The 26,199-nt window shown below is 62.1% G+C and overlaps 2 protein-coding genes across 5 annotated transcripts in view; one reads left to right on the top strand and one right to left on the bottom strand.

Annotated features, from left to right (window-relative positions):
- The first annotated feature begins 1,256 nt into the window (after nt 1-1,256).
- Nucleotides 1,257-16,284, top strand: LMAN2L (lectin, mannose binding 2 like). Of its 3 annotated transcripts, XM_075911060.2 has the most exons (9): nt 1,257-1,409; nt 2,547-2,665; nt 7,457-7,574; nt 8,432-8,514; nt 10,624-10,656; nt 11,651-11,812; nt 11,882-11,996; nt 13,102-13,221; nt 13,645-16,284. In XM_075911060.2, the coding sequence occupies exons 1-9, from the start codon at nt 1,280-1,282 to the stop codon at nt 13,785-13,787; spliced, it is 1,023 nt and encodes a 340-aa protein (XP_075767175.1). In that variant the 5' UTR covers nt 1,257-1,279; the 3' UTR covers nt 13,788-16,284. The 3 variants fall into 3 exon arrangements, with proteins under 3 accessions (XP_075767175.1, XP_075767177.1, XP_075767178.1); XM_075911062.2 differs by lacking the exon at nt 10,624-10,656; XM_075911063.2 differs by lacking the exon at nt 2,547-2,665 and having other exon boundaries at nt 1,270-1,409.
- A 794-nt stretch (nt 16,285-17,078) lies between these two features.
- Nucleotides 17,079-26,199, bottom strand: part of FER1L5 (fer-1 like family member 5) — a 63,643-nt gene continuing 54,522 nt past the window's right edge. For both annotated transcript variants that reach the window (XM_089773884.1, XM_089773885.1), the window contains exons 47-54: nt 24,847-24,935; nt 24,431-24,526; nt 22,565-22,706; nt 22,099-22,198; nt 20,732-20,928; nt 20,463-20,572; nt 17,766-17,913; nt 17,079-17,364 (exon numbers count right to left, since the gene is read on the bottom strand). In XM_089773884.1, the coding sequence (XP_089630010.1) occupies nt 17,272-17,364; nt 17,766-17,913; nt 20,463-20,572; nt 20,732-20,928; nt 22,099-22,198; nt 22,565-22,706; nt 24,431-24,526; nt 24,847-24,935 (975 nt within the window). In that variant the 3' untranslated portion in view covers nt 17,079-17,271. The remainder of the gene's footprint in view (nt 17,365-17,765; nt 17,914-20,462; nt 20,573-20,731; nt 20,929-22,098; nt 22,199-22,564; nt 22,707-24,430; nt 24,527-24,846; nt 24,936-26,199) is intronic.

The following is a 26,199-nucleotide window of genomic DNA, read 5'->3' as shown; positions in this document are numbered from 1 at the left end:
GCCCAGCTGGGCAGCCTGCATAGCTCACAAACAATGCAATGACCCCAACGCAGGCACTGTAAGCCAGCTCCACCCAGCTCTTTCCCTCAGCTTTTCCAGGGGCCAAGGAGACCAGCTCTGACTCCTCTCTTCTGCTAGAGCCTGCACCAGGGGCTCATTCTGGGCCCTGGAAGTGACGGACTCACTGAAAGCTCACAAGGCAGGTGTAGAATCCAGGAGTCCTGGCCACTCCACTTAACTAGAGCTGTCTCCTCAAAGCCCTATAATAGCAAGTGACTACTATGGTGCCTTGCAAAAATAAGCCATTGCAACTCTCTCCTAACAACCGGGTGCATGTTAACAATGCAGGAATGCCCCTTTGCAAGACTAGAGAAGGGCTCTGATTGCCAGCCAGAAAAGGATCCCCATGACTTTAGCGATCATACAGAATAGCACAAGGGCCTTCTATAAACACAGGCACTGTGATGGCTATATTTGGTTTCCAATCCCGTGGGACCCATTGCCACAAGCGCTTCTTCAAGTACTGCAGGGAGGCGTAAATAACTCCTTTGGGGACCAGCACGGCCAGGTGCGCTATGCTAGAGCGGTAGGCTGGTGATTTCAATGGAGCTGCCCTAGATTACGGCAGGAAGAGATCACTGGCTGGGCAGCTCTGGCCAGCTGCGATCGAGCTGCGACCTAAGCAGAGGGAACAGAAATAGCCAGGCAATGCCTTCGCTGCCGCCTCAGCCCCACCATCCCATCCATGGTCCACGGGCTGCGTTACCGTGGCAACAAGGAGCCGCGTGGGAACTCCCTGGGAAGATGCCCAAGGGGCTCGTGGCCCCGGGCTGTGGGCAGTGGAGACCAGCCTGGCTGGCCCCTTGCCTAGGGCTGCTCGGGGGGCTCGGGCGGCCCAGGCCCGGGGGCGGCAGTGGGACCCCGCGGGGGGAGGGGCGAGAGCGGGATCCCGGGCCCGGAGACTCCCCAGCCGTGGCCCGGGCCGTGACTCAGTTTCCCCGCACCCAGGGCTCGGGGCGGGGCTGCTGCCACGGCCGGCGCTTCGAGGGGAAACTGAGGCGGGCAGGCGCAGCCCGCGGCCCCTCGCACCACGGTCGCTCCCGCGCCTGTCGCCATGGCACCGCTGTCCCCCTGTCGCTACGCAACCGTGGCCGGTGAGGGATGCGCGCCTCAGCCAATCAGCATGGCGGTCGGCGTGAGTGGGCGGAGCCCGGAGGGGAGCCAATGGCGGGCCGGGTGGCGGGCGCGTGCGGCCAATGGGCGGGCAGGGCCGGGGAAGATGGCGGCGGCAGCGGGCTGGTGGCGGGCTCGGCTCCCGGCGCTGCTCGTGCTGCTGCTGCGCGGGGCGCGGGCCGAGCAGACCGAGGAGCACCTGAAACGGGAGCACTCGCTCACCAAGCCCTACCAGGGTGAGGGCGGGGCCCGCGCAATGGGCGGGGCTAGGATTGGGGCGGGGCCCGCGCAATGGGCGGGGCTAGGATTGGGGCGGGGCCCACGCATGGGGGGGGGCTAGGCTTGGAGCCGTGGGCGGGGCCCACGCAATGGGCGGGGCTAGGCTTGGGGCGGGGCCCACGCAATGGGCGGAGCTAGGATTGGGGCGGGGCCCACGCATGGGGGGGGCTAGGCTTGGAGCCGTGGGCGGGGCTAGGATTGGGGCAGGGCCCACGCAATGGGCGGAGCTAGGATTGGGGCGGGGCCCACGCATGGGGGGGGCTAGGCTTGGAGCCGTGGGCGGGGCTAGGATTGGGGCAGGGCCCACGCAATGGGCGGAGCTAGGATTGGGGCGGGGCCCACGCATGGGGGGGGCTAGGCTTGGAGCCGTGGGCGGGGCCCACGCAATGGGCGGGGCTAGGCTTGGGGCGGGGCCCATGCATGGGGGGGCTAGGCTTGGAGCCGTGGGCGGGGCCCACGCAATGGGCGGGGCTAGGCTTGGGGCGGGGCCCATGCATGGGGGGGCTAGGCTTGGAGCCGTGGGCGGGGCCCACGCGATGGGCGGGGCTAGGCTTGGGGCGGGGCCCATGCAATGGGCGGAGCTAGGCTTGGGGGTGGGGGCCAGGCTGGGATGGCAGGGGTGGGGTGCAAGGTGGGGGACAAGCAGTGAGCTGGTGGTGGGGTCAGCGGAGGCAGTCACTGTGGCAAGGAGAGCTGGGCAGCAGGTGGACAAGGAGGCAAAGGGGATGGAAAGGGACATGGGGGGCAGGTGCAGAAAATGAGGCTGCTGCTGGGAGGCGAGGGGAAGGCAGGGTGGGGGTGTAGAGGGGACTTCAGCCAGTGGGCTGGAGTGTGATGGGGGGGGCAGGAGAGGGAGGGGTTTGGGAACCCCAGGAGAGAAGGGCTGGGAATGAGCTATGTCAAGTATACATGGAAAGGGGAGGGTGACCGGGTGGTGGGTCTGGGAGGAGAACCAAGGGAGAGAAGGAAGCGAGTTGTGGGGGAAGGTAGATGGCGGGGTGCTATATGCGAACCAAAGGGCAATTCCTACTCTTGAATGGTTCGAGCACTCTACTGTTGTATGGCTGGTGCAGATGTTTCCCTTCTACCCCCAGGTGTTGGCTCTTCCAGCTCTTCTCTCTGGGATCTTATGGGCAATGCCATGGTCATGACTCAGTATGTCCGCCTCACACCAGACATGCAGAGCAAACAGGGGGCCGTGTGGAACAGAGTGGTAAGAGTAATGCTCTGGAGCAATATGTGAGAGCATGGGCACTGCCGGGTTTCGGCTGCTGTGCAGAAGCGATTTGTCTTTGGGATGCGGTCAGTGCGTCTGAATTCAGTCGTGGGGTAACCATGGTGATAGGGATGCCTTGATTTATAGAGCCCAGATTCTCATGGGAATCTGCTGTGCAGGCCACAGAGTGGTGGTCTGATGGTGAGTCTCCGTGGCTCTAGCGTAAATCAGGGTGGATGGGCCTCAGGGGCAGATTGGCCATACAGATTATTTGTGGGATGCTTGCGTAAAACACGCTCCAGCTACAGTTAATCTGAAACAAGCCTGTTGCTAACAGGATCAGTAGTTGCTAAATCAGTGTCTTGGCAGCTGCGTTTGGTGTAGCAACAGGAGGTTGTTACCCCTGTGACCACAAAGGGCAGTGCTTGTCAGTGACTTGCAGGAGGGAGCCCTGCCAGCTCTATGAGAGGGTTTGAGCCAAAATCCCTCTGATCTCATTGTTGTTACTATTATAGTCCATTCAGTATCACTACTCAGTTGTGGCACAGTCTTTAGATCCTGACCAGATGAAGAGCCATGTCCCAAAATACAGTGACTTAGGACAGAGGCGTCTGTTCTGCGGAGTGAACTGTGTGGACATGCACAAGGTGGATAGTTCTCTATTGTGGATAGTTCTCTGAAAACTTCCACACAGTGTGCAGCGGCGGTCAAAAAGGCAAATAGGATGCTAGGAATTATTAAGAAAGGGATAGAAAATAAGACACGGAATATCTTACTGCCCCTGTATAAAACTATGGTACGCCCACATCTAGAATACTGTGTACAGATGTGGTCTCCTCACCTCAAAAAAGATATTTTGGCCTTGGAAAGGGTTCAGAAAAGGGCAACTAAAATGATTAGGGGTTTGGAACGGGTCCCATATGAAGAGAGGTTAAAGCGACTGGGACTTTTCAGTTTAGAAAAGAGGAGACTGAGGGGGGATATGATAGAGGTCTATAAAATCATGAGTGGTGTGGAGAGCGTGAATAAAGAAAAGTTATTTATTAGTTCCCATAATAGAAGAACTAGAGGACACCAAATGAAATTAATGGGTAGCAGGTTTAAAACTAATAAGCGAAAGTTCTTCTTCACACAGCGTATAGTCAACCTGTGGAACTCCTTGCCAGAGGAGGCTGTGAAGGCTAGAACTATAACAGAGTTTAAAGAGAAGCTAGATAATTTCATGGAGGTTAGGTCCATAAAAGGCTATTAGCCAGGGGATAGAAATGGTGTCCCTGGCCTCTGTTTGTTGGAGGCTGGAGAAGGATGGCAGGAGACAAATTGCTTGATAATTGTCTTCGGTCCACCCCCTCTGGGGCACCTGGTGCTGGCCACTGTCGGCAGACAGGATACTGGGCTAGAAGGACCTTTGGTCTGACCCAGTACGGCCGTTCTTATGTTCTAAGGTCACTGGACCAAAGGCAGAGCAGTTCCAGCTCCTTTGAAGTCAGTGGAGTCGTACTGGTTTATACCAGTGTGAATTGGGCCTTCTCAGTTTAGCCTGTAAACTCGAGCTGACCTCTCCCTGCTCCCACGTGCCAGGATTTCACCCAGGTCACCTCACAGCTGCCTTCATACTTGGCACAGCAGCACACGTGTCTGGGCTCTCCACCTTTCTTGGCTGGCTGTCGGCTTGAGTCACAGGTTCAGCTCTCACTGACTGTTTGTTAAACTTACGTCTTGCGTAAGAAGTGGTTTTAATTTGCTTATGAAGTGAAAAGCTGGATTTTGAGCCAGAAAATGTTTTATGGTCAAATCTTCTTGCGCTGTTCAGTGCAGGCTTTCTCAACATCAGTCTGCTTGGGCCTTCTAACATATTCGTGGAGTCTTACCTTGCTGTTCTTTACCATTTATATTGCCCTTGGGTTTATCATGGAACCTATTTTTAAAAGCTGGTATTGGTATATGAGGTCCTAGTTCCAGTCCCTATCAAGGGTTTGCGTGTTTCTCTGGATTGTAGTAGGAATTGCTCAAATCTGTAAAATGCCTGCTTGTGGGGAGAGCATCTCTCTAAATATTTTAGAAGCGTCTGTGAGCTTGTCTGTCTGTGAGTCATTTGTTCAAGGACTTCTCCTAAACGATAAGAGCTAGGAGCAAGACGTTTATTATCAGCTGCCTCTTTTCCTAACCTAAAGCGAGGTCCGGTTGGTTGTGGCAGGAAAACGAGATGTGCCTGGAATTCTATTGTTTTCCATAACATGGAAAGTGAGGGGGCTGATCGGAGGGTCGCGATACTTTTTTTTAAATGTCAATTGCATTTTAAATGTTTTTAAAATCACGAATACAATACGAACTTTCTCATTTACAAATAAGTTACAATTACATCTCACCACAGATGTGTTCCACATACACTGACAGTCTCGTTAATGGCTCCAGTCTGCCCAGCCTAATGACCAGCTCTTTCTTCTGGAAAGGCCTGGGCTTTCTGTTTCTCGGCAGACTAGCACACGCAAAGCCAGACACAGGCTGGATGGGATTGTTTTTGTTCTGTGCTTATGTGGTGGTGAACCTGGGCCAGGCACGGCGGAGGAGTTAGTTAAGACATTGTCTGAAGACAGAGACAATACACAGGAAAGGATGGAGGCAGCATAGAAAGGAAGAGTGGCATGAGCTAGGAATGGTAAATATCGGTTAATTGAATAGTTGAGTAACTTCGTGAATTCTTATTGGTTAGTCTCTAGTCCCTGGGGGCGGGGCCAGCAGTCAGTGTGCTCGGGCTCCACTCCCGAGGAGTCCTCTGCCACTGTATCAGAGGCAGCAGTGCAGGGTGCCAGGCGGGAGCTAGTTTGTGAGGGGAGTCAGTTTAAAAACCAGCTAAGAGGCAGCAGTGCGGGGTGGCAGCAGCCCCTGCCAGGGGGGATCTGAGCTCCTGCACCTGGCGCAAGCTGGAACTGAGCCAGGCTGCTTGCCCACCTGGCTCCTAATACACTTTAAATGCAGAGCCGTAGAGGGGGTAGGTCCTGGACCCGGCATGAGCCAGGACAGAGCCAGGCTGCTGGCCACCTTGCTAAAAAAGTAACTGGCACGGGGAAGGGAGGAATCCATGTAGTCTATAGCATTACCTATAAGCTTTTGTTAATTGGTTAACCGACTACACTGTTACATCCCTAGAATGAACTGGAAAGGCAAAGGGAAGACATTCAGCGCATACACAGCTTCCTGTGCTTCCCCCACACTTTTGCTACAGAAAAAATGTCCTGGCTCATAAGAACTAGGGGTCACCAAATGAAATGAAGAGGCAGCAGGCTTAAAACAAACAAAAGGCAATTTTTCTTCATTCTGCGCATAGTCAACCTGTGGAACTCCTCGCCAGAGGATGTTGTGAAGACTAGGACTTTAACAGGGTTCAAAAAAGAGCTAGATAGGTTCATGGAGGTTCGGTTCATCAGTGGCTATTAGCCAGGAAGGGTAGGAATGGTGTCCCTAGCCTCTGTTTGTCTGGAAATGGATGATAGGACAGGGATTACATGAGGATTATCTGTTGTGTTCCCTTCCTCTGAGGCATCTGGCACTGGCTAGTCGACAGACAGGACGCTGTGCTAGGTGGACCTTTGGTCTGACCCAGTCTGGCTGTTCTTATGTTCTTACATTCTTGGTGTAAGAGGGACCCTATCCAGGACTGTTTTTGAAGGAATTTGTCCCCTGGGTGAAAAAGGACAACGTGTCAAGAGTAAGCAGGGCAAGAAGGAGATGCAGGGCCTATTTGTAAGACTTGTCATTAAGAAATATCATTAAGAAAATTGCTTAGTGGGAGAAAACGATGTAGATGTGGTGGAGTGGTTAGAAACTTAAACAATTCACTTTGTAAAGCATCATTCTTCAGGACACTCTCTCTTCCTTTTATGTAAGTGAGATTTGACAAGGAAACTCCCAAGCTGTTTGCTGTGTTGCTAAAAGAAAAGTTTAGCTTAGCTAATCCTTATGGCTTGTTTAGTTAGACAGGCAGGTTTAGAATCTATCGCTCATGTACACAGCACAGAAAGCTGCAGTAAGAGAAATCTAGAGGTGCCAGTTGCCACGGAGTGTCATTTTCTTATTTTATATTGCATAACACACCCCCCTTACTTGGAATATCATGGCCACAGACCAGAACGCTGATGTCGTAAGTCTGTTCCCTATTTCACTGCAGCCCACCTCGGCTTTTCCAAGGGAACCCCATTCTGTACTCGTTTTCTCGAAATACAGATGTGCCACTGAGGTCAATAGGGCTTATTCCAAAATTAAGTGCTCACTAAGCACAGTCTGTCTTAGCTCTTTTAGTAACTTGATTTAGATGGGTGATTTAAAGCCCTTGATTTAAACAACCCACCCTGCTTAGACCTGTGTGAGGGCAGAACCAAGCTCTTGGGTTTTATAGCCATGGGTCCCTAATCTGAATGGTGCCCCTGTTGTTAATTATTCTTGCCAAAATGCCTGTTGCAAGGGAAGAGGAAGGCCATCTCTGCAGCTTTGCTCCTGTTAGCACCTGTACTTGTGCTAGTGCTGGCGCTGGCCAGCGCTTTGCCCTGCGGGGTAGAGGTGCCAGGCTGGGGCTGTGCGGTGACACAGTGGTATTGTCTGTCGGGCACGCTGCGGCCGGTTGCCCCCCCACCCCCTCTCTCTCTCTCTCTCTGCCAGGATGGAGTGGAGTCCCGCTGACATGTCTGCTTGCGTGGCAACAGCGGGAGGGGCTGTGATGTGACGGGCGGGTTATTCTAGTGTCCAATTCCCTCTGACTGCTGCATACCCTCTCCCCTTTCTCTCTTGCAGCCCTGTTACCTGCGAGACTGGGAGATGCAGGTCCATTTTAAAATCCACGGGCAAGGCAAGAAGAACCTGAATGGGGACGGCTTTGCCATCTGGTACACCAAGGATCGCATGCAGCCAGGTAAAATGCTGGCAGCCAGGTGGAAGAGCTGCGTGAAGCCTCCACTGTGGACATGGCAGGCAAACGAGCGCTGCCCGTGGCTGGGGGTGGGGCTGGTTGCCACAGTGACTTGTATGTTAATCTCACGACCCAGTAATGTCACGCGGCTAACACTGACTTTGGGGTGACCATTTCCTGGGGCTCGTTGAGTGAATTTAGCCTTGTGGTAGCCAATTTCTAGGCCTGATTGTCAGGGGTGCAGAACAAGCCCCACTCCTGCTTCGGTGGTGGAGACGGCAGCAGCTCCAGATGTCTGGAGACCAGACTTGTGCTGTGAAGGGCCGTGTCCCAGTGTCTGGGCAAGTCGCTTCATCTGAGCCTCCGTTTCCTCGTCTGTCAAAGGGGGACGGGCTGATCTCTAGCCCCTGTGTACCCTGCAGAGTGTTGCTCTCTCTGTGGGACGGGTAGGGAAGAGAGGTGCAGAGGGCAGGGACTTGTCCAAGCTCGCCCAGCGGGTGGGTGCTGGGCTAGGCTGTTCTGCAAATGCTAACTGCTGCATTGGGGAGGGGCCACAGGCCCTCCAAGCCTGGCCCAGGGAGAGGGCAGCTCTGCTGATGCCACTTGCTTAGCTGCCCTAGGAGCTGCTGCTAGTGCCAAGCCCAGGCTTCCTTAGGGGTGTGTCTGGCATAGAGTCTTGGGGAAAGTTCTTTGGCATGAAATTGGAGGCTGCCCCACTGGCTCTCATTGGCCACAAGGGGGCAAGTGTCATCTGCCGCTCCGAGGTGGGGCCAGTCGGAAAGCAGGTCCCCTGGCTCTGTTTGAGAGCCGCGGGGTGCAAGCCACGTCGCTCGGCGTTCACTCTCTGCAATCCATTCCAGGGCCCGTGTTTGGGAGCAAGGATAACTTTGTGGGGCTGGGGGTGTTTGTAGACACCTACCCCAACGAGGAGAAGCAGCAGGAGGTAAGCGGGCCCGTGGCGGGCCAGAGGGAGGTGGGGCCCGGGTCTGAGGGTGTGTTACCGTCGCTATCCCCGCAGCGCTTGAGGGTAGAGTTGGCGAAGTGGCTGTTGAGGAGGGTTTGCGTGTTTCTGGTGGCAGTGCAGCTGGCTGCGTTAGATTCCAGGCATGTACCAGGCTAGGGGGGCTCTGAACATAGCCTCCTCTCCAGCTCCTCATGGCTGCACCTGCTGTGGCTCCTGCTCTCGTTGCCCCTCCTGTTTCTCTTCCTGCCAGGTGCTGGGTTTGGTGATTTCCCTGCCATTCCCTCTCCGGGGTGAGTAGCTTTTCACACGGGAACCGGTCAGCCTCTCTCTCCGCCCTGTCTGTGCCAAAGCACCTGTGTAGAGGAGCACGCGCAAGGACTGAGTGGGCCTGGCTAGTTTCTCTTGCACCAAGCAGGGCTAGCCCTTGTAGGCACAGGCCAGACACACCAATTAGCATGTGCTGGAGCAGCCGTGGCCATCAGCAATGGCTGCAGCACTTTGGAAGGGTGGGGCAAAGGAGAAATGGGAAGCAGGTGTACTCCGTTGGCAGCTGTCTGAGGTGTTGGACACTAGCTAGGCTGCTGAGTCTCGTCTCTACAGAGCCGTGGTTCAGATGCCAGCCCTGACACCTGCTGCCCAGGCTTTCCTGCAGCCCTCCTGGACCTCTCCTGGGCTTTAGAGCGCTGTAGGCAGGCCGTGCTGGTGCTGGCATTGATGCAAACGTGGACTGATGCCATGAGTGTGCGCATTGGCCAGCTGGCAAAGGAAACGACCTGTGCATCTCATCAGAAGGTTCCCGAGGGTCGGGTGTTTAGATTTTCTCCCTCTTTCCCCTGGGAGAAGTGAGCGGGGAGAAGCCCAAGCAGCCAAGACAAAAAAATGTTGGAACAGTTTTGTTAAATTTTGCACAAGCTGAGAGTTTGTCATCTCATTCCAAACTTGTTGTGGGAAATACACGGCTTTCGTCCAGCCAGCCCTGGCGGGTGCGTAAATAACCCCAACATTCGCATCCTGCTGATTCTTCCACTTGGACCCCAAGTCTCCTTTGGACTCCCTCTTACCAGCTCATCTGTGCAGGGGCTTCTGACCTTGAAACTGACTAGACAGATCTTGCATCACTGTCAGGTTTGGCTGAAAGATTAACACTGTCCTGCTCTTGCTCCGTCAAGGGCCTTTGTACGTGTAGGTTTGGTCCTAGGTATTGCCAGTGGGAGAAGCCGTTGCTCACCGGTGCTACTCCAGGGCTTGGCATTTAATGGAGGGTAAAGGTCCTAAACCGAGCCACCGCGCAGGGAGAAGTCAGAGCATCTGCAGCTTGTTGCTGGCGTCTGGTTTGGGTCCTAGCCAGCCGACACAAGGGAGGATTTTATTCCTGTTCTGCCGCAGGAGAACTGCACTGACATCTGTGGAGCTGCATCCGACTCCCAGGGAACGGGTGTAGAACTCGGTCCCATGTGAAAACAACGGAGTAAGCTCCGGGAGCTTGTGTCCAGGTCACTGGGATGCTGGCATCTGTGTGGCTCTGGGCCTGCCCTTATCACAGTGATCCTTGCCTCAGAGACACCAAGAGCCACTCCCTGGCCTGTGGGCACTCCCCTCCTACAGCAGAAGCCAGAGGCGCAGAAACGCTGGACAAGCCATGGCCATGTTGCTCCAATAGGGCCTGCAAACACAGCTGCACCCTCTCCTCACCTAGCCCTTCCTTTCCTGCACGAAACCCAGAAGTGGGGCTCTGTAGTTAACTGGGAAGTGTAGATATGGGGGGCTGCAGCCCAGCAGTCCTTCCTTGGCATGCATGCTCGGGTCCTCGGCTCTGGGTTATGGTGGTTTGCGCGGTGGGATGGGGAAGGGAAATAGGGGTATGTACTGGGCAGCTTATGGCGGGTGGTTTCTTGGGCCCGTGTATTCAGGGGCTTGGCACAAGTCTTGCAAAATGCAGCGTGTGCTCAAGCCTTGGCAAGGGGGCAGTGCTGGTGAGTCCGTAGGGCGCGTTTCCCTCCCAGTTTACAGGTTGACACTAAACTGTCTGGTCGGTGACTCTGTCTTGCTTCTGCACTTTTCTTGCTCTCACTAACCCTCTGGACTCAGGCTCAGAAGAGGAGGTATACCCCTGGAAATCAGGTACTTGCTCCTAGCTCCTTTCCAGCGGCGGAGTCCCCCCTCCCCCAGGGTGTTTGTGATTTTGCCGGGTGAGAGAAACCTTTATCTGACGCTGCAGCCAGTCCGGCTGGTTCCGAGCGTTTCTCATCGGCCACGGATCCCACCCAGCCCGCTGGTGACAGAGCAGCAGGCTGCTGATCGCTTTCCTGGGGCCTCTCCGGGGGAGAAGTCACCTCTCCAAGCTCTCGCTCAGGCCTTGCCCTGGTGGCTTTGGTGCACTCATCTCTTCCTGGGGGCGGTGCCTACCTACAGGCGGAGGAGCCGCTGCAGCTCTCTGTCTTGTCTGCTCTTCTCTCTCCCTGAAACAAGCCTCCGTTCCTGCACCTTGTGCAGCATCAGGCTGGGGCCCGGCCTCGGGGCTCTGCTTGCCTCTGCTCATGGTCTAGTGGATCGGCAGTGGCTCAGCTGGGGGTGTTTAGCCATCTGCTACTGCCACAGGGCCTCTCACGGCGCTGCCCACGAGGGCAGCAGGAGCGCTGGCCCCAGACTGGTGCACAGGGAGCATGTCTTGGTGGAACAGAGCCCAGCGTGGAGGGCAGGAAGTGGAGCAGTGGCTGGCTGGCTGGGCTAGCTGGAGGGCACTGTGCGTGAGCCAGCCCGGCCTGTAGGAGAAGTGCGATGGGACTGCCCCTGGGGAACGGGAAAGCTGGGGGTCTCCGCAGAGTGAGCAAGCCTGGGAGGTGGCACCCACGACCCTTCCTAGAGCTGGGTGGGGGAAAGGATCAGCCAGGCCAGGGCCTCCTGCCCACATTTGGCTCCCTTGCAGAGCCAGCTCCTGCCAGGCGCTGGGGGAGGTTCTGGGCTGGGGCCACTCTCTGGCCAAGGCCTGTTTCTGGGCTGGGGAGGGGCTCTGCGCTGCCCATGTCTCGCTCTCGGCTGCTGCCGTTGCCTTGCTGCCTGGGCTAGGCCTGCGGAGCGGTGAGACCAGTGACCTGCGGCCTTGTCATCCCTCCAGCGTGTGTTCCCCTACATCTCGGCCATGGTGAGCAATGGCTCCCTCACCTACGACCACAACCGGGACGGCCGGCCCACCGAGCTCGGCGGCTGCACGGCCATGGTGCGCAACCTCAACCACGACACCTTCCTGGTGATCCGCTACGTCAAACGGCGGCTGACGGTGAGTGGCCTCCTGGAGCTCCGGGCCAGCCGGGCTGCTCCGGGCTGAGCGAAGCCTCCTGTGTTTCAGATCATGATTGACATCGATGGCAAGCACGAGTGGCGGGACTGCATCGACATGGCGGGGGTCCACCTGCCGCGGGGCTACTTCTTTGGGACCTCTTCAGTCACGGGAGACCTCTCAGGTACCGCGCTGCGAGCCTGGCTACTGCTGCACAAGCCCTAAGGGCGGGTCTGCGTCTCCTCCGCCGGGGTCTGCAGGCCCCCAGGCCCGTCGCTGGGCTGGGGCTGCTCTTTGTGCCGTGGCGAGAGCCCCGCGTGCCCGGGCCTGCTGCCTGGCCTCTGGGACTCGCTGCTGTCACTGGGGAGCCAAAGCCCTGCCTGCAGATGTGCCTCTGGTGCTCAGGCCAGACCCTGCTGGTATCGGAGGGCCCGAGGGGTCTCAACTCTCTGCGCCGTGTCCGTGGAGAGGTCCCTGGGGCTAACCGGGGAGCTGGAAAGGCAGGTGTGTTGGTCAGAAAGGGGCCAGCTCCAGTTCGTAGGCGCGGGGTGTGTGCAGCATTGGGGGCAGGGCTGGCCGTGAGCCAGATGCCTGCGGGCTCCTGTCGGCCCACACCTGGGTGTGTAAGATGCAAAGGTGTCACACTGACAGCCCTTTGCCCAGCCTCACCCCCGCTCCCTGCTGCAGCTGGACCTGTGTGGGGGCACCTGGGGATGTCCAGGAGGGTTCTAGAGCAGGCAGGTTTGCAGGGCCCTGCAGCCACCAGCTGTTCCCCTTCCCGTGTCGGCGAGGGGCCTGTGCATGGGCTTTGTAGCTGTGGACTCACAGCTGCCTGGCCCCATCCGGCATAAGGTGCATGAATTCTGCCCCTTGCCTGACACGCCCCGCCCTGTCTGCTCCCGCGGGGCGAGGGCCAGTTCCCCACCGACTGGAATCAAGCCTCTTCGAAAGCACGTTGGTCACCAGCACCTGGAGTCATGTTTGCTCCAGCAAAATCCCTGATTCCCTCCATGGCCATCGTCCGAGCACTGGGGCAGCGGGGTTGTGTGCCAGACAAGGAAAGGGACTGTGCCGGGGGAGGGGGGTGATGGGCCTGGCTGCCATCAGCTGGCTGAGGGGGCTGTGAAGTCAACGGTGACCAGCGCCTTGTTTCTCTCTCGGCATCGGAGTGGCTTGTGGCCCCGGTGCCGGCACCGTCCCCACACTGACCATGGCAGGCCCTGCCCGAGGAGCTGAGTTCTGCTAGCCTGGGCCACGACCCCTCCTCCCACACGTCTCTTGTGCCCTAGATAACCACGACATCATCTCCCTGAAGCTCTACCAGCTGACGGTGGAGCGGAGCCCAGCGGAGGAGAAGCGGGATAAGGAAGTGTTCCTGCCCGTCGTGGACAACATGAAACTGCCCGGAGGTGAGTAGCGCTCAGGCTGGGACCTGCCAAGTGCCCCAGGCGGGCTCTTCTGTTCCTTAGGCTGTCTCCCAGAAGGAGGGCACAGCGTGAGCAAATAGCCTAGCAGCTGGGCCAGCGTCAGTCTCTCCGCGACCCCTCTAGAGTGCTTGGAGCCGGCAGCTTGGCCGGGTCAGGGATGCCTAGTGCACAGTGTGCTCTGGAGACAGGGCGGAGGATGCTGCAGGCCACTGAGCCAGGCTCTCTCACCTCCCCGGGATCTCCCCAGACAGACCCAAAGCCCATAGCGAGGGTAAAAGGCAGGTCCCGGGACGCGGGGGAGAAGGGTGCTGCAGAGATGGGCAGGGTACATAACCCCGGGGGCCCTAGGCTCCCCGTCGCCATCGTCTGCAGTGACTGACCCTGGCTTCTCCTCTTGCCCCACAGTGGAAGCCCCTCTGGAACCCATGAGTGGCCTGGCCCTGTTCTTAATCGTGTTCTTCTCCCTGGTCGCCCTGGTGTTTGCCATTGTCATCGGCGTCATTGTCTACAACAAATGGCAGCAGCAGAGCCGGAAACGCTTCTACTGACCTGGCGCCTGCCTTGGGGGACCAGCAGCTCTGCGGAGGGGGTCCCGTGCCAGTGGCTGGCAGCGGGGAAGCCCAGGCTAGCACTCGGAAATGCCTGTTCATCCCGGACTTTGTGGAGCGTGACGAATGACCCCTTGGGAGGCTGCTGCTCTTGTCGAGTGGGGCGATTCCAGCAGGACCCCGGGGGAGCAGGCTTCGTGTGACGTGTAGGGCAGCAGGGACACTGGCCCCCCGGCCCTGCAGGCTGGCTCACTGAGGCGTGCTTCCCCCTGGCCCGCGGGGAGCCGGCAGCGCTTGCTCTGCAGGGCACGTGGGGCTGAACGTTGCAGCGACTCTGGGGGGGGTGACTGCTCTCTGGGGCAGTGCCACAGCGTGACTGGCTGGCCAGGCCCTGACCACTAACCCCTAGAACAGCCCCACTGGCGTGAGGCTGGCGCTTGGCCAAACAAAATGCTCCTTGCTGGGTAGTGCTGCGCCCTCCATGGCCCCTGCAGGACCCTCGCTGCCTGCTGCTGGCCCCCCGGCGGCTTTCCTGGCTCAGTGCTCTGATGGCAGCTGAGCTGAGCTGCCTGCTGCTGCTAGCGTCTGGCCCCCTCCTTCTCCCTGCCAGCCGGGCTTTGCTGCTGGGGCATAGCCACTGACGTCTCCGTGCTGGCGCGGGAGTCCTGTGGACCCTGCACAAGGGTCTGGTGTCACTTGCTGCTGAGCGTGGGAGGGTGCTGGGCGAGGGACGGCTAGTCCCCCACCTCCCCTCCGTTCACGTGTGATCATGTTGCTGCCCAGTGACTGTTGTAACCCTGGGGTCCGTTTCATAACCAGTTGCTGCTGTCAGGGGGCCCATCCCTCCCCCGCTGGGCCATTCTTTGCATGCAATGCTGCTTCCCCTTTGGGGACCGTGCTGGGAGCCCCCTTTGCCTGGGGCTGTTGCATGTCACTTGTCCTGTGAGTGGGGTCAGTGTCTCGTGAAAGGCCCAGCTCTCCTGCCTTGGTGCGTGGATTGGAAGGACACCGATCGGGGGCTGGCCTGGCAGAGAGCTTGGCCATGCCGGGGGAGAGCACCGATCCCTCCGGACGCTCTGCTGCTGCCTGTCAGGGATGGTCGGCGATTTCCTGCCTCGGGCTGCTGGCTGTGAAGGACTCCTGGCTTTCGGGCGGCCCTGCTGACGGTGCAGGCTCCGGGAACAGAGTCAGCGTCCAGGGACTGTTCCATCCTGTGGTATCACTGGGCCTGCAGCTGTGCTCACGTGGCCCAGGGCTGGTTGAAATCCCACGCCAGGGCCAGGTTCTAGTTCCCTGGCCCTCCTGCCCTGGTGACAGTGCTAGGGGAAGCAGTGATGGGCCTGGGATGAAGCTGGGGCAGAGGAAATGCCCAGACTCCTCAGAGGCTCCTGGCCATTCCCGGCAGCCTGGATCCTGCCGGCCTCCGTACCTCAGGAGGCCCAAGGGCCCGGCCAATTACGGGGCATGGTCGTCGGCCCAGACCACATGGCTCGTGATGGGCTGTTTTTCTTTAAGTGCCTCAGTTCTTGGGAGCCCAGCTGGAGACCCCTTTGTACAAACCAGGCCCCCTCCCTGGCTCTCCGCCTGGGCCCCAAGCCCCCGTGGCCTTGGCTGCTGGCTCTGCTCTCCGGAAGGCCAGGGCGGTGCCAGCGTGGAGCAGCGCTGCCGGCCTGTGGCACAGACGAAGCAGCCACTCTAGCTTGGCGACCAGCCAGAGGCGTCTGAGCTGTGCTGGTGGCGGCGGCTTGGCAGGAGGGTCTCCAATCCGCAGTGCAGCAGAGGAGCAGGTAGGAATCTGCTTGTTGCCCGGGGGCCTTGTGGTCTCTGAGGGTCTGGGGGTGAGGGCAAGACAGGGCTGGGGAAGCCACTGGCCTTGCTGCAGCCCCAGAGGTCCAGGCCCTGTGCCAGTAGGATAACTGGCCTTATTGAAGGGGGGAGGCTGCAGGCCCCAGCTGGGTGCCTGTGCTCACTGGGCTCTGAGCTGCACCTGCTGCAGTGTCTGAGTTCCAGCCTTCACAGCCTCTGACTTGTCCCTCCGCAGTTTCCTCCCTTGGGCAGAGCCTTGGTCCCCGGGAAAAGCCGTGCTGGAGCTTCGGGAGGTGCGGCCCTCCTCCCTCTGCAGAGGGTCTGACGACGGCTAAGTCTGCACTGGTCCGGTTGTGATCCCCGAGCGCAGCACGGGACAGCGCTGGAAAGCAGCCGTGTGCACTGGGCTGCAGCTCCCAGCCCTGCCCTTTCCCCGCGGAGGCGGCTCGCACGGGAACTGCCAAGTGCAGACAAAGCCTTAGATTCGTCTGCTCTCCCCACCGCTTCCCTGAGCACCCTGTTGGGAAGGTGGCAGTCGTGTGGCCTTTGCAGCAGCAGGGGGGCTTGGGCTAGGGGAGGTTTACACGTGGCACAGCAGTTGTGCAGCCTGTTTGCATCTCTGGAAGTGTGAGCGCGTGCCTGTTTGTGCAAGGGTGCCTTGGGTCTTGGAAATAAACCCACGTCCCACGCGCAGGGGCTGCACGTCACTTAATCCAGAGGCGCCGTTTAACCTTTCCGCCGCCCCGTAGGAGGGTGGTTTGACCGTGTGGCTCCAGGGGCGCACAGGGCCTCTCTGCTCCTGGTGGCCTCCCGCACTTCCTGCTGCTGGAATCCCCTCGGCACAATCGTTGACGTGGCTAAGTGTGAAAAATCCCACAAGCTGCCTGCTTCCTTCCCGGAGCCGGCGCTTGCTTTGCCTTGTGCTTGGAGTCCCCGAGCTGAGCCTGGGGCGAGCGCGCGTGCTCAGTTTCGCCCTTTTCTTGCGCACAGCCAGTTTGGGCCCCTGCCCACTCACTCCCTGGGGCTCAGGATTTCTGAACCCCCCCCCCCCCCACCTACCCTCGGGGCAGAGGTGGGACTGGCCCCTGCAGCGTAAGCCATGACGGTGAGATCCTTCCAGCTCCCTAGAAGAGAGTCCAGCACAGCCGGCCTGGAGGTAACTGGCGCAGGCTTTGTCTAGCAGCCTGGTTCTGCTGTGACTGGCATTTCCTGCGGCCAGTGCCCACCCTGCATGGGGGGGTCCCGCTGGGGCAGAGTGGAAGTGGTGAGTGGACAGGCGCCTGTGGGGCCATGCCTCCCAGCCCGTACAGCCTGGCCATGCCAGAGGCAGCAGGAGTCCAGAGGTCCTGCTCAGCATTTGCAGAACCGTAGCCAGGGCAGGGTCTGCGCTGCACCCCAGGGCTCCCGCCCAGCCTGGAAAAGCCCATTTCACTGTGAAGGGTCTTTATTGGGGACTACAGGCCTGAATGCTGCCTGGCCTGGAGCCGGGCACATCTGCTCTCCCATCGGAGCGGAGCAGCTGGCTCACTGGCATCCGGGGTGCAGCCTTGGGAGGGATTTGTAGGACAGCGCCGCTTCCTGGGGGTGGCGGGGAGCACAGGGGGGTGGGCCCCTTTTCACTGGGAGGCAGCAAGAGCGGCAGGTCTTCAAGGCCTGTAGCACGTTGTTCTCCCCACGGCTACTGGCCCTGGTTGCTCCCTGCCAGGGGGTTCAGGCTCCCAAAGGAATGCAGGCTGCGGAAGGGGTTTATCAGCTTCATGGCCAAGTAGCGCTGGGAGAGAGGAGGAGGAGTCAGGCTGTGGGCTCTGCCTGGAGCAGCTAGGGAGGGGGCTGGAGCCGGGGACCACAGGCGGAAACAGCTCCAGCTGGAAGGGTGCAGCAGCCCCCTTCTCTCCCGCCCCCCCCATGGTTTGAGTCAGCTCATTCTCCTCCCCCAGCAAGGCCAGCCCTTTCCCCAAAGCCTACCTGCCTGACCCTCCCCCAGCAGCTTTGGATCCCCCTAAGTCCCCCCAGAATGCTGCTGGCTGGCACCCTTGAGCCATGGCTCAGCCAGGGGCCCCAGGGCTGGGCAGAGGCCCTACCAGTGTGGTGCTGCGGATTCTCCCTGTCTGCAGCCCTGCAGGGACCCTTGCAGGAAGCCCCCTCCCACTCCAGGCCCCGACTGCCACGCACCGGGGAGGCGTAGATAAAAGCTGCAACCAGGAGCAGCAGCAGAAACAGCAGCACGGCCAGGATGATCCGGCACCTGTTTGGCTGCCAGATGATGTAGCGCAGGCTCTTGAGGGGGGCCGTGAACCAGAGGAACGAGGCTTCGGGGCGCCTGCCAGGAGAAGAAAGTGTCTTGGCAGCCATCTGGCCTGTCCCAGGGGATCCCAGCTAGCCTGGCCCAGCAGCAGTGCTAGGGGCTTTCTGCTCCCCTCCAGCCCAGCCTTTGTGAATGGCCCAGGGCTGGCCTAGCTGGGGGAGGAGGGGTCTCCCCAGGTGCCTCCTGCATGGAGAGGGATTAAGGTTTTCTGGGGCACAGGCCCAGAGCAAGTGGGGGTCCCCACCTCCATGGCCAGGACGCCGCAGGGAGTGAGAGCTCTCCCAGTCCCAGGTCTGAATGGTGGGGCTTCCTGCTTCCCAGGCTTCTCCAGGGGCCAGGCTGGGGTGCAGGGACTTCCCCTGCCACCTTACAACTTCGGGGGGGGGGGGTCTCCCCCTGCCCAGAGGCTGCTTCAGAGGAACTGCTCACAGGAGGGGCTCCCCCAGCCTGCCCCCTGCAGTGGACTTCCAGGCCCCCAGTTGGGCACAGGCCCTGTTGGCCCAGTGGCTAAGCTGCCCTGTTTCTCAGGCAAGGAGGGGCCCAGGGGTGCTGGAAGCAGAGCTGTTTTCAGCCTGTGCAAGGAAGCAGGACCCGCACTTGTCTGCCCCCCGCCCCCCCCCTAATTCCTCCCCGCTGTGGCCAGCCTTTCTCCGTGCCTCAGTGTCCCTGGCCGTGCCATGGGGTCGCCCTGTCTGGCTCCGCGGGCAGCTTGGCAGCAGGGACTGTGCTCAGCTGGGGGCCCTTTCCCCCGGACGCTCCACTGCAAGGCCCTGGCGAGCTGCGTCTTGCTGGCCAGGAGAAGTGGCTGCTGGTGTTGGGGAAGGGGCACCATTTTGTTATGGTCCATTTTATTTTTCCCCTTCAAGATATGGGTCACATGACCCTTGTCTGCCCGGTTACCGGAGGGGCCGCGGTCACTTGACCCTTGTCTGCCCGGTTACCGGAGGGGCCGCGGTCACATGACCCTTGTCTGCCCGGTTACCGGAGGGGCCGCGGTCACATGACCCTTGTCTGCCCGGTTACCGGAGGGGCCGCGGTCACATGACCCTTGTCTGCCCGGTTACCGGAGGGGCCGCGGTCACTTGACCCTTGTCTGCCCGGTTACCGGAGGGGCCGTGGTCACTTGACCCTTGTTTGCCCGGTTACCGGAGGGGCCGCGGTCACTTGACCCTTGTCTGCCCGGTTACCGGAGGGGCCGCGGTCACATGACCCTTGTCTGCCCGGTTACCGGAGGGGCCGCGGTCACTTGACCCTTGTCTGCCCGGTTACCGGAGGGGCCGTGGTCACTTGACCTTTGTCTGCCCGGTTACCGGAGGGCTCATAAGGGGAGTTCTCCCTCCCCCCAGGGCTCTGTGTGTGTCATCAGCACAGCTCAGCCGGGCGAGGGCGACAGCTAGCAGGCTGTAGGGCCCAGGCCGCCTGGGGCAGAAGCCAGCCTGGTTGCTGACAGCCCTCTGGTGCAGCACTCCTGGTTCCCGGCTGTATGGCCTGCGAGCGCAGGGTATTTTGTGCAGTTCGGGGCTGCAGCGGGGCTGGTCAGACACACGCCTACGCCCCATCTCGCCCTCCAGGCCGCACGGCGTGTGCAGTATGGAACCGAGGCCAGGAGCAAGCAGACGGCCCACTTACCTGGGCCTCTGCAGCTCCGTCCCGTCTCTGTCCTTTCCCTCGGCCTGGAGACGTTCACCCGCCTCTTTTCCCCGGCCCTCGAGCCGGGGTAGGACTGTTCAGGTCATTCCTGTTTGGGGTTCTGGCCTGTGCCAGGCTTCCCGGGCACAGCCGGGTCGTGGGTTTGCTTTCTAAGCTTCGTATTTGGTTAAATAAACCAGCTGCTGTTTGGGCCGTTTCTGGGGGACCTGAGTAGCGCCCGGTGACAGACGGGGGCAGGTGTAGAACCTGCGTCCCAGTAAGCAGGACTGGGTCCTGCTCTAACACTGGGGGCAGCTGGAGCTGGTGGGGGCTGGGCAATAAGCTGGGGGCGAGATGCTGAGCTGGCCGGTGAGCAGGGGCTTGGGCAGGGAGGAGGGGTCAGTTCAGCAGCTGGGCATGCGAGGGCCCCAACCTGCAGCTGAGCCAGAGAACCGCAGGGGAAGGGGAGAGCTGTCGGCTGAGCGCAGCCCTGGGCCCACAGAGAGCCGCGGCCCGAGCACGTGAAGCGCGAGAGCAGCTAGCGAATGGGCAAGCGAGGGCAGAGGTTCAGCCCAGGCCCTCGAATCTAGGAGCTCGTCTGGCCGCAGAGAAGCCAAGAGCAGGCCAGCGAGCGGAGCTGGACTCTGCCTGGGAGAGGAAGCGTCGACCCTTCTCGGAGCTGCCCCGGGCGACGCGGCGCGACCTTGTGCTCGCTGGTACCCGTGTGCTTGACGGCTGCCGCTCGGCGCCCCTCACAAAGCCGGGGTGGCACCGCCTTTGTCAGGAGGAAGGGGCTGGCTGGTCTGTTGTTTGTCCTGGGACAATCGGGGGGTTTCCCTTATAAAATCTGAGAACTTTAAAACCATCCCCTCTTGGTTTGCCTCTGCCTCTGCCTCGCCCTGGTGAGCCTGGCTCCACTGGCTCCCCTCACTTACACTGGTGGCTGCAGGGTGGGGTTCACATTCGGCTCCTCCCTTCCCTTCCCAGCCGGCCGCTCCTCCGCCTCCTTGTCCGTCAGAATCTCCAGGGTCATCTCGAGCTTCCCCTGGCGAAGCAAGGCAGGAGCTGGGGCCGGGGCAGGGCGCCCGCACAGAGCTGGGGGGCTCTGTGGCAGGGGCGTCCTGCCCCACATGTGCACGCGCCTCTGATTCGCCACCCCCTGGGTCGGCTCCCTGCTCCCTGCCGCTCCCTGGCTCTGGCCTACCGACACCCGCTGCCGGCCCTCCTCCTGCACCACGCATGGCCACCAGCCTCTGGCGAGCCGCTGCTTGAAGAGCGAGGTTCTCTTGGGGCGGCGGGCGAGGGGGCGGGACTCGCCCTCTTCCTGCAGCATTTTCAGGGTGCAGTCCCGGGGGCGCCTGGCTGGGCAGGGCATGCCGAGCAGCTTGAGTTCCAGGACCCCTGCAGGCAGCAAACGGAAGCGGCAGGGCTTGGGGACTGGGGTCCGGGCAGAGGCTCCCCTAGGCAGGACCTTACAGAGGCCCTGCCCGCCCTAGAGGGCTTGCAGGGCCGTTCCTGGGGGACGGGAGGCTCAGGGTAGCCCTCCCAGTGTCTCTGCTCTGCCCAGCCTGTCGCACCCCCCGCCCTGTGTGGCACTAACCAGGGATTCCCAGGGGCTGGGCCGTAGCCCACCCCCCACCTTGGCCCTCCCCCTGGTGGCAGGTGGCAGGAAGCAGAGCGCCCCAGTCCCCAGGCTGCTGCTCTTCTGTTGTGCCGAGATCGGGGTGTGGTTTTGCACCCCAGAAGTGGCTGCATTTTGTTGGCACTGCAGCATCTGGGCAGCTGGGTGGGACAGGCAGGTCCCAGATCGTTAGTGAGCATGGCCCCCGGGAAAGGGCCAAGGGGACCCCTGTAGCTTCCTGGCACGGCCGACCTGCGGGGAAAGGGCCAAGGGGACCCCCGGTAGCCTCCTGGGGCTGCCGACCTGCGGGGAAAGGGCCAAGGGGACCCCCGGTAGCCTCCTGGAGCTGCCGACCTGCGGGGAAAGGGCCAAGGGGACCCCCGGTAGCCTCCTGGAGCTGCCGACCTGCGGGGAAAGGGCCAAGGGGACCCCTGTAGCCTCCTGGGGCTGCCGACCTGCAGGGAAAGGGCCAAGGGGACCTCTGTAGCCTCCTGGGGCTGCCGACCTGCGGGGAAAGGGCCAAGGGGACCCCCTGTAGCCTCCTGGGGCTGCTGACCTGCAGGGGAAAGGGCCAAGGGGACCCCTGTAGCCTCCTGGGGCTGCGGAGCTGCGGGGAAAGGGCCAAGGGGACCCCTGTAGCCTCCTGGGGCTGCCGACCTGCAGGGAAAGGGCCAAGGGGACCCCCGTAGCTTCCTGGCACAGCCGACCTGCGGGGAGAGGGTCAAGGGGACCCCCGGTAGCCTCCTGGAGCTGCCGACCTGCGGGGAAAGGGCCAAGGGGACCCCCGGTAGCCTCCTGGAGCTGCCGACCTGCGGGGAAAGGGCCAAGGGGACCCCCGGTAGCCTCCTGGGGCTGCCGACCTGCAGGGGAAAGGGCCAAGGGGACCCCCGGTAGCCTCCTGGGGCTGCCGACCTGCGGGGAAAGGGCCAAGGGGACCCCTGTAGCCTCACCGAGAAAATCATCAGCCGAGAACTTGTCGTTGTCCCACACCTGGAGGATGAGCTTGGGGGGCACCTTCAGCACCGTCTCGTCCAGGCTCCAGAGATGTTGCTGGAAGCAGAGCAGGCGGGAGCGGGACGGCCCCTGAGCTGGGGGCAGGGCAGCTGCTGAGGGCAGCCAGCATGTGGGGGTGGGCAAAGGGAGCCCTGGTGCTTGGCCTGCCCAGGGGCTGCAGCGTGGGAGCAAGCGCCAGGCTGCGGGGCACTTCCCGAGGGTCTAGCTCAGCAGCCCCAGCCGAGCCTGGCAGGCGGCTGCCCCGAGTGCAGATGGAAACACCCCGTCAGCGGAAATCGGCAGCCTGGTCCCGGGGCTGGGGCCTGGGCCTTTGGCCAGTGGCCCTGCAGAAATGGGGATCAAACGCCGGGGGGGCAGCCTGGGTCCCAGCACGGCCCCGGCGTGCAGGGGAGCAGCACCCACCTTCCTGGGCAGGACGCAGACCTGCTCCATGGGCAGGTACTGGAAGGGGAAGATGAACCGCCAGTTGAAGTTGCCCTCTCCTCCCAGCGACCGGTAGTGCACGTCGGTTCTCTGCCGGTCCTCCTCCAGGCCGTCCAGCCACCTGGGCAGGGGCACACGGCCGGCTGCGAACAGAGACAGGCTGCTCCCCGCCCCCTGGGCCCTCCCGAGGGGCTGGGCGTTCCTGGGGGGAGGTCACGTCCTAGCGGCCCCTCCCGGGGGACCTGTGACGTTTCCTGCCCCAGCTGAGAGGCAGCAGGGCAGAGGTGTCAGCTGGGGGGGCCTGGAGCTCTGGACACGACACCAGGTGTGTGTGGGGGGGAGTTCCCCTGTTGCCCCAAGGTCTCCAGCAGGGGGGGGCAATTGCCCCGAGGCCTGGGAGACCTGCCCCCCACGCCCTGCCCTTGCACTGGCACGGGCTGGCTGGGCGAGAGGGAGCTGCCCCCCAGCTGTCGCCGTCCTGCCTGGCTCCCTGTGTCCGTAGGCAGAGCGCTGGGCTCTGTGCCTGTGCGTGTGTGTGGACTAACCAATAGGCTGCACTGCCCCTTCGCACACGCCCACACTCAGGCCGTCCCAGCTCAGCAGCCTGTGCACGGGGCGGTGCAGGAGGGGCCAGACCTGGGCACCGGGAGGAGCTGGACCCAGGGGACTCCCCGATCCTGCACCCCGTCTGCAGCAAGACGCGACTCCGCCCGCCAGTGGGGTGGAGGGTTCATGGCTCCTCCAGGACGCAGCCCGGCACAGACGTGACGCGGCTCCAGGACTCAGGGCCCGGGTGCCTCAGACCCCTGGGGTGGGGGGTCCATTGTCATCACTGGGCCCTCAGCCCAGGCTGCTCCCCTCATGTTCCCAGCCAGCAACTGCCCCTCCCCCAAAGCTGGTGTGGGTCTCCGCCTCCCTCCCTTTGTCTCCCCAGGCTGGGCCCAGGTGTCTGGGTCAATCCACACGTGGGGAGTCAGTGGGGATCGCAGCTCAGCACAGGGGCCCGGTCACAGAGCAGGCAGCCCCCCCCCCCCACTACGGCACAGCTGGAATCTGTCAGTGGGGGGCCCACGTCCTGCTCCCTGCCAGCTGCTCTGGCCCGGCTCTGCTAGCCTGCAGCCTGCCTGGCGGGGCCGGGGTCCTTGTCTGCTCAGCCCTGGGCTGCCCCCAGCCCCCAGCCCTGCCAGCCCCTGCCCCTCACCCCCAGCCCCCAGCCCCTGTCCTGGGTGCCCCCCAGCCCTGCCGGTGCCCCTCGCTCCCAACCCCCAGCCCCTGCCCTGGGCGCCCCCCAGCCCTGCCAGTGCCCCTCGCTCCCAGCCCCCAGCCCCTGCCCTGGGCGCCCCCCAGCCCTGCCGGTGCCCTTCGCTCCCAGCCCCCAGCCCCTGCCCTGGGTGCCCCCCAGCCCTGCCGGTGCCCTTCACTGCAGCGCCTGCCAGCTCAGCCCTGTCCCCCAGTCCTGCCGGTGCCCCTCACTCCTGACCTGCAGCCCCTGCCAGCCCAGCCCTGGGCGCCCCCCAGCCCTGCTGGTGCCCCTCACTCCCAACCCCCAGCCGCTGCCCGTTCAGCCCTGGCACGGTCTGTGCCCCAGAACACTCAGCAAAATTCCGATTAAACATCCGCAGAAGAAAACCCGTCGAGAGGACTCAAGGACTCTCCTGTCTGCTGGTGCCAAGGCTGCAGGCTGGACCCGAGGGCCTTGGCACCAGCAGACAGTTTTCTCTGCATCCCACGTCTGTGGCTCCAGCCACGTGTCATCCCGCTGGGCACGGACGGAGGCTGCGTCCCGGCGCTGCCGGCAGGGGACCTGGTGCAGCCGCCAGAGGCCTGCGGCCTGCGGGCTCTCACCCTTTCACGTAGATGTCGCTCATCCTCTGCCCTGTGATGCTGATGTCGCGCAGATCCACGTCCCGCGTGTTCCAGATGATGCAGCGCAGCTGGTACCTGGGGAGGGGCCCGGCTCAGGCTGTCGGTGCTGCTCTGGGCTCAGGCTGCCTGTGGCCAGGGCCAGCTGGGGCCAGAGGAATGGGGGGAACAGGGGCCACCGGAGCAGGGTCACCCATCGGGGAAGAGGCTGCAGGTGGACGTTGCTGGGGCAGGGCCTCTTTGGTCACCGAGTCCGGCTGGGGAGCTGGGCCACGGCCAGGGCGAACAGGGTGGGGGGAGGAGGCTGGGGGGGGTCAGTGGGGCTGCCCCAGAGCTGCCAGCCCCTCCTGGACACGTGGGTTTGTGCTGCGCCGGGTTCGCCGGCTCTGTCCACTCACCGTTTGGGCTTCCGTGGGGTGATGTTGAAGGCAGGGCCTGGGGGGCCAAAGCTCTCCGGGAAAACGTCCACCCACATCTGCAGCTTCCCCTGCCGAGCAGACAGGAGCAGACAGCTCCTTGACGTGAGCCCAGGCCGGCTCCCCTCCCTGCCTCCAGACCCTTCTGCCATGGCACCTCCAACTCTCGCCCCCCCGGGCCCGGCTCCTGGCACTGAGCTCCAGCCCCCCACGAGGAGCCGCTGCTCTGGGCCCTGCAGCTCTTGGGACAGGATGGAGCCTTCCTCCAATAACAAGCTGCCCCCCTGGCTCGGTCAGCTCCCCCCATCTGGGCCCAGGTATCCCACCTGCCAAAGTAATCCTGCAGCCACGCCCCCGCCGCCAAGCCCACAGCCATGTCCAGGCCCCTGCAGCCACGCCCCCGCCGCCACGCCCACACGCCCACAGCCATGTCCAGGCCCCTGCAGCCACGCCCCCGCTGCCACGCCCACACGCCCACAGCCATGTCCAGGCCCCTGCAGCCACGCCCCCGCCGCCACGCCCACACGCCCACAGCCATGTCCAGGCCCCTGCAGCCACGCCCCTGCCGCCACGCCCACACGCCCACAGCCATGTCCAGGCCCCTGCAGCCACGCCCCTGCCGCCACGCCCACACGCCCACAGCCATGTCCAGGCCCCTGCAGCCACGCCCCCGCCGCCACGCCCACACGCCCACAGCCATGTCCAGGCCCCTGCAGCCACGCCCCCGCCGCCACGCCCACACGCCCACAGCCATGTCCAGGCCCCTGCAGCCACGCCCCCGCTGCCACGCCCACACGCCCACAGCCATGTCCAGGCCCCTGCAGCCACGCCCCCGCCGCCACGCCCACACGCCCACAGCCATGTCCAGGCCCCTGCAGCCACGCCCCTGCCGCCACGCCCACACACCCACAGCGGTGCTCAGGCCCTGCAGCCAGACCCTTGTCCCTGCAGTCACGCCCACGCTCCTGTCGCCACGGCCCCGCTGCCACGCCCACACCCCCAAAGCCACGCCCACGCTCCTGTAGCCACGGCCCCGCTGCCATGCCCCCGCCGCCACGCCAACACACCCACAGCCGTGCTCAGGCCCTGCAGCCACACCCTTGCCCCCGCAGTCATGCCCACGCTCCTGTAGCCACGCCCACACACCCACAGCCATGCCCAGGCCCCTGCAGCCACGCCCCTGCCGCCACACCCACACACCCACAGCCGCGCCCAGGCCCTGCAGCCAGACCCTTGCCCCTGCAGCCAGGCCCACGCTCCTGTAGCCACGGCCCCGCTGCCACGCCCACAAACCCACAGCCACGCCCATGCTCCTGCAGCCACGACCCCAGCCCC

Source organism: Pelodiscus sinensis, chromosome 28 (genome assembly GCF_052426305.1).
Source record: "Pelodiscus sinensis isolate ZL-2025 chromosome 28, ASM5242630v1, whole genome shotgun sequence".
NCBI classification, from domain to species: domain Eukaryota; kingdom Metazoa; phylum Chordata; order Testudines; family Trionychidae; genus Pelodiscus; species Pelodiscus sinensis.
Note: the sequence above shows the minus strand (reverse complement) of the source record. Positions and strands in the feature narration are given on the sequence as shown.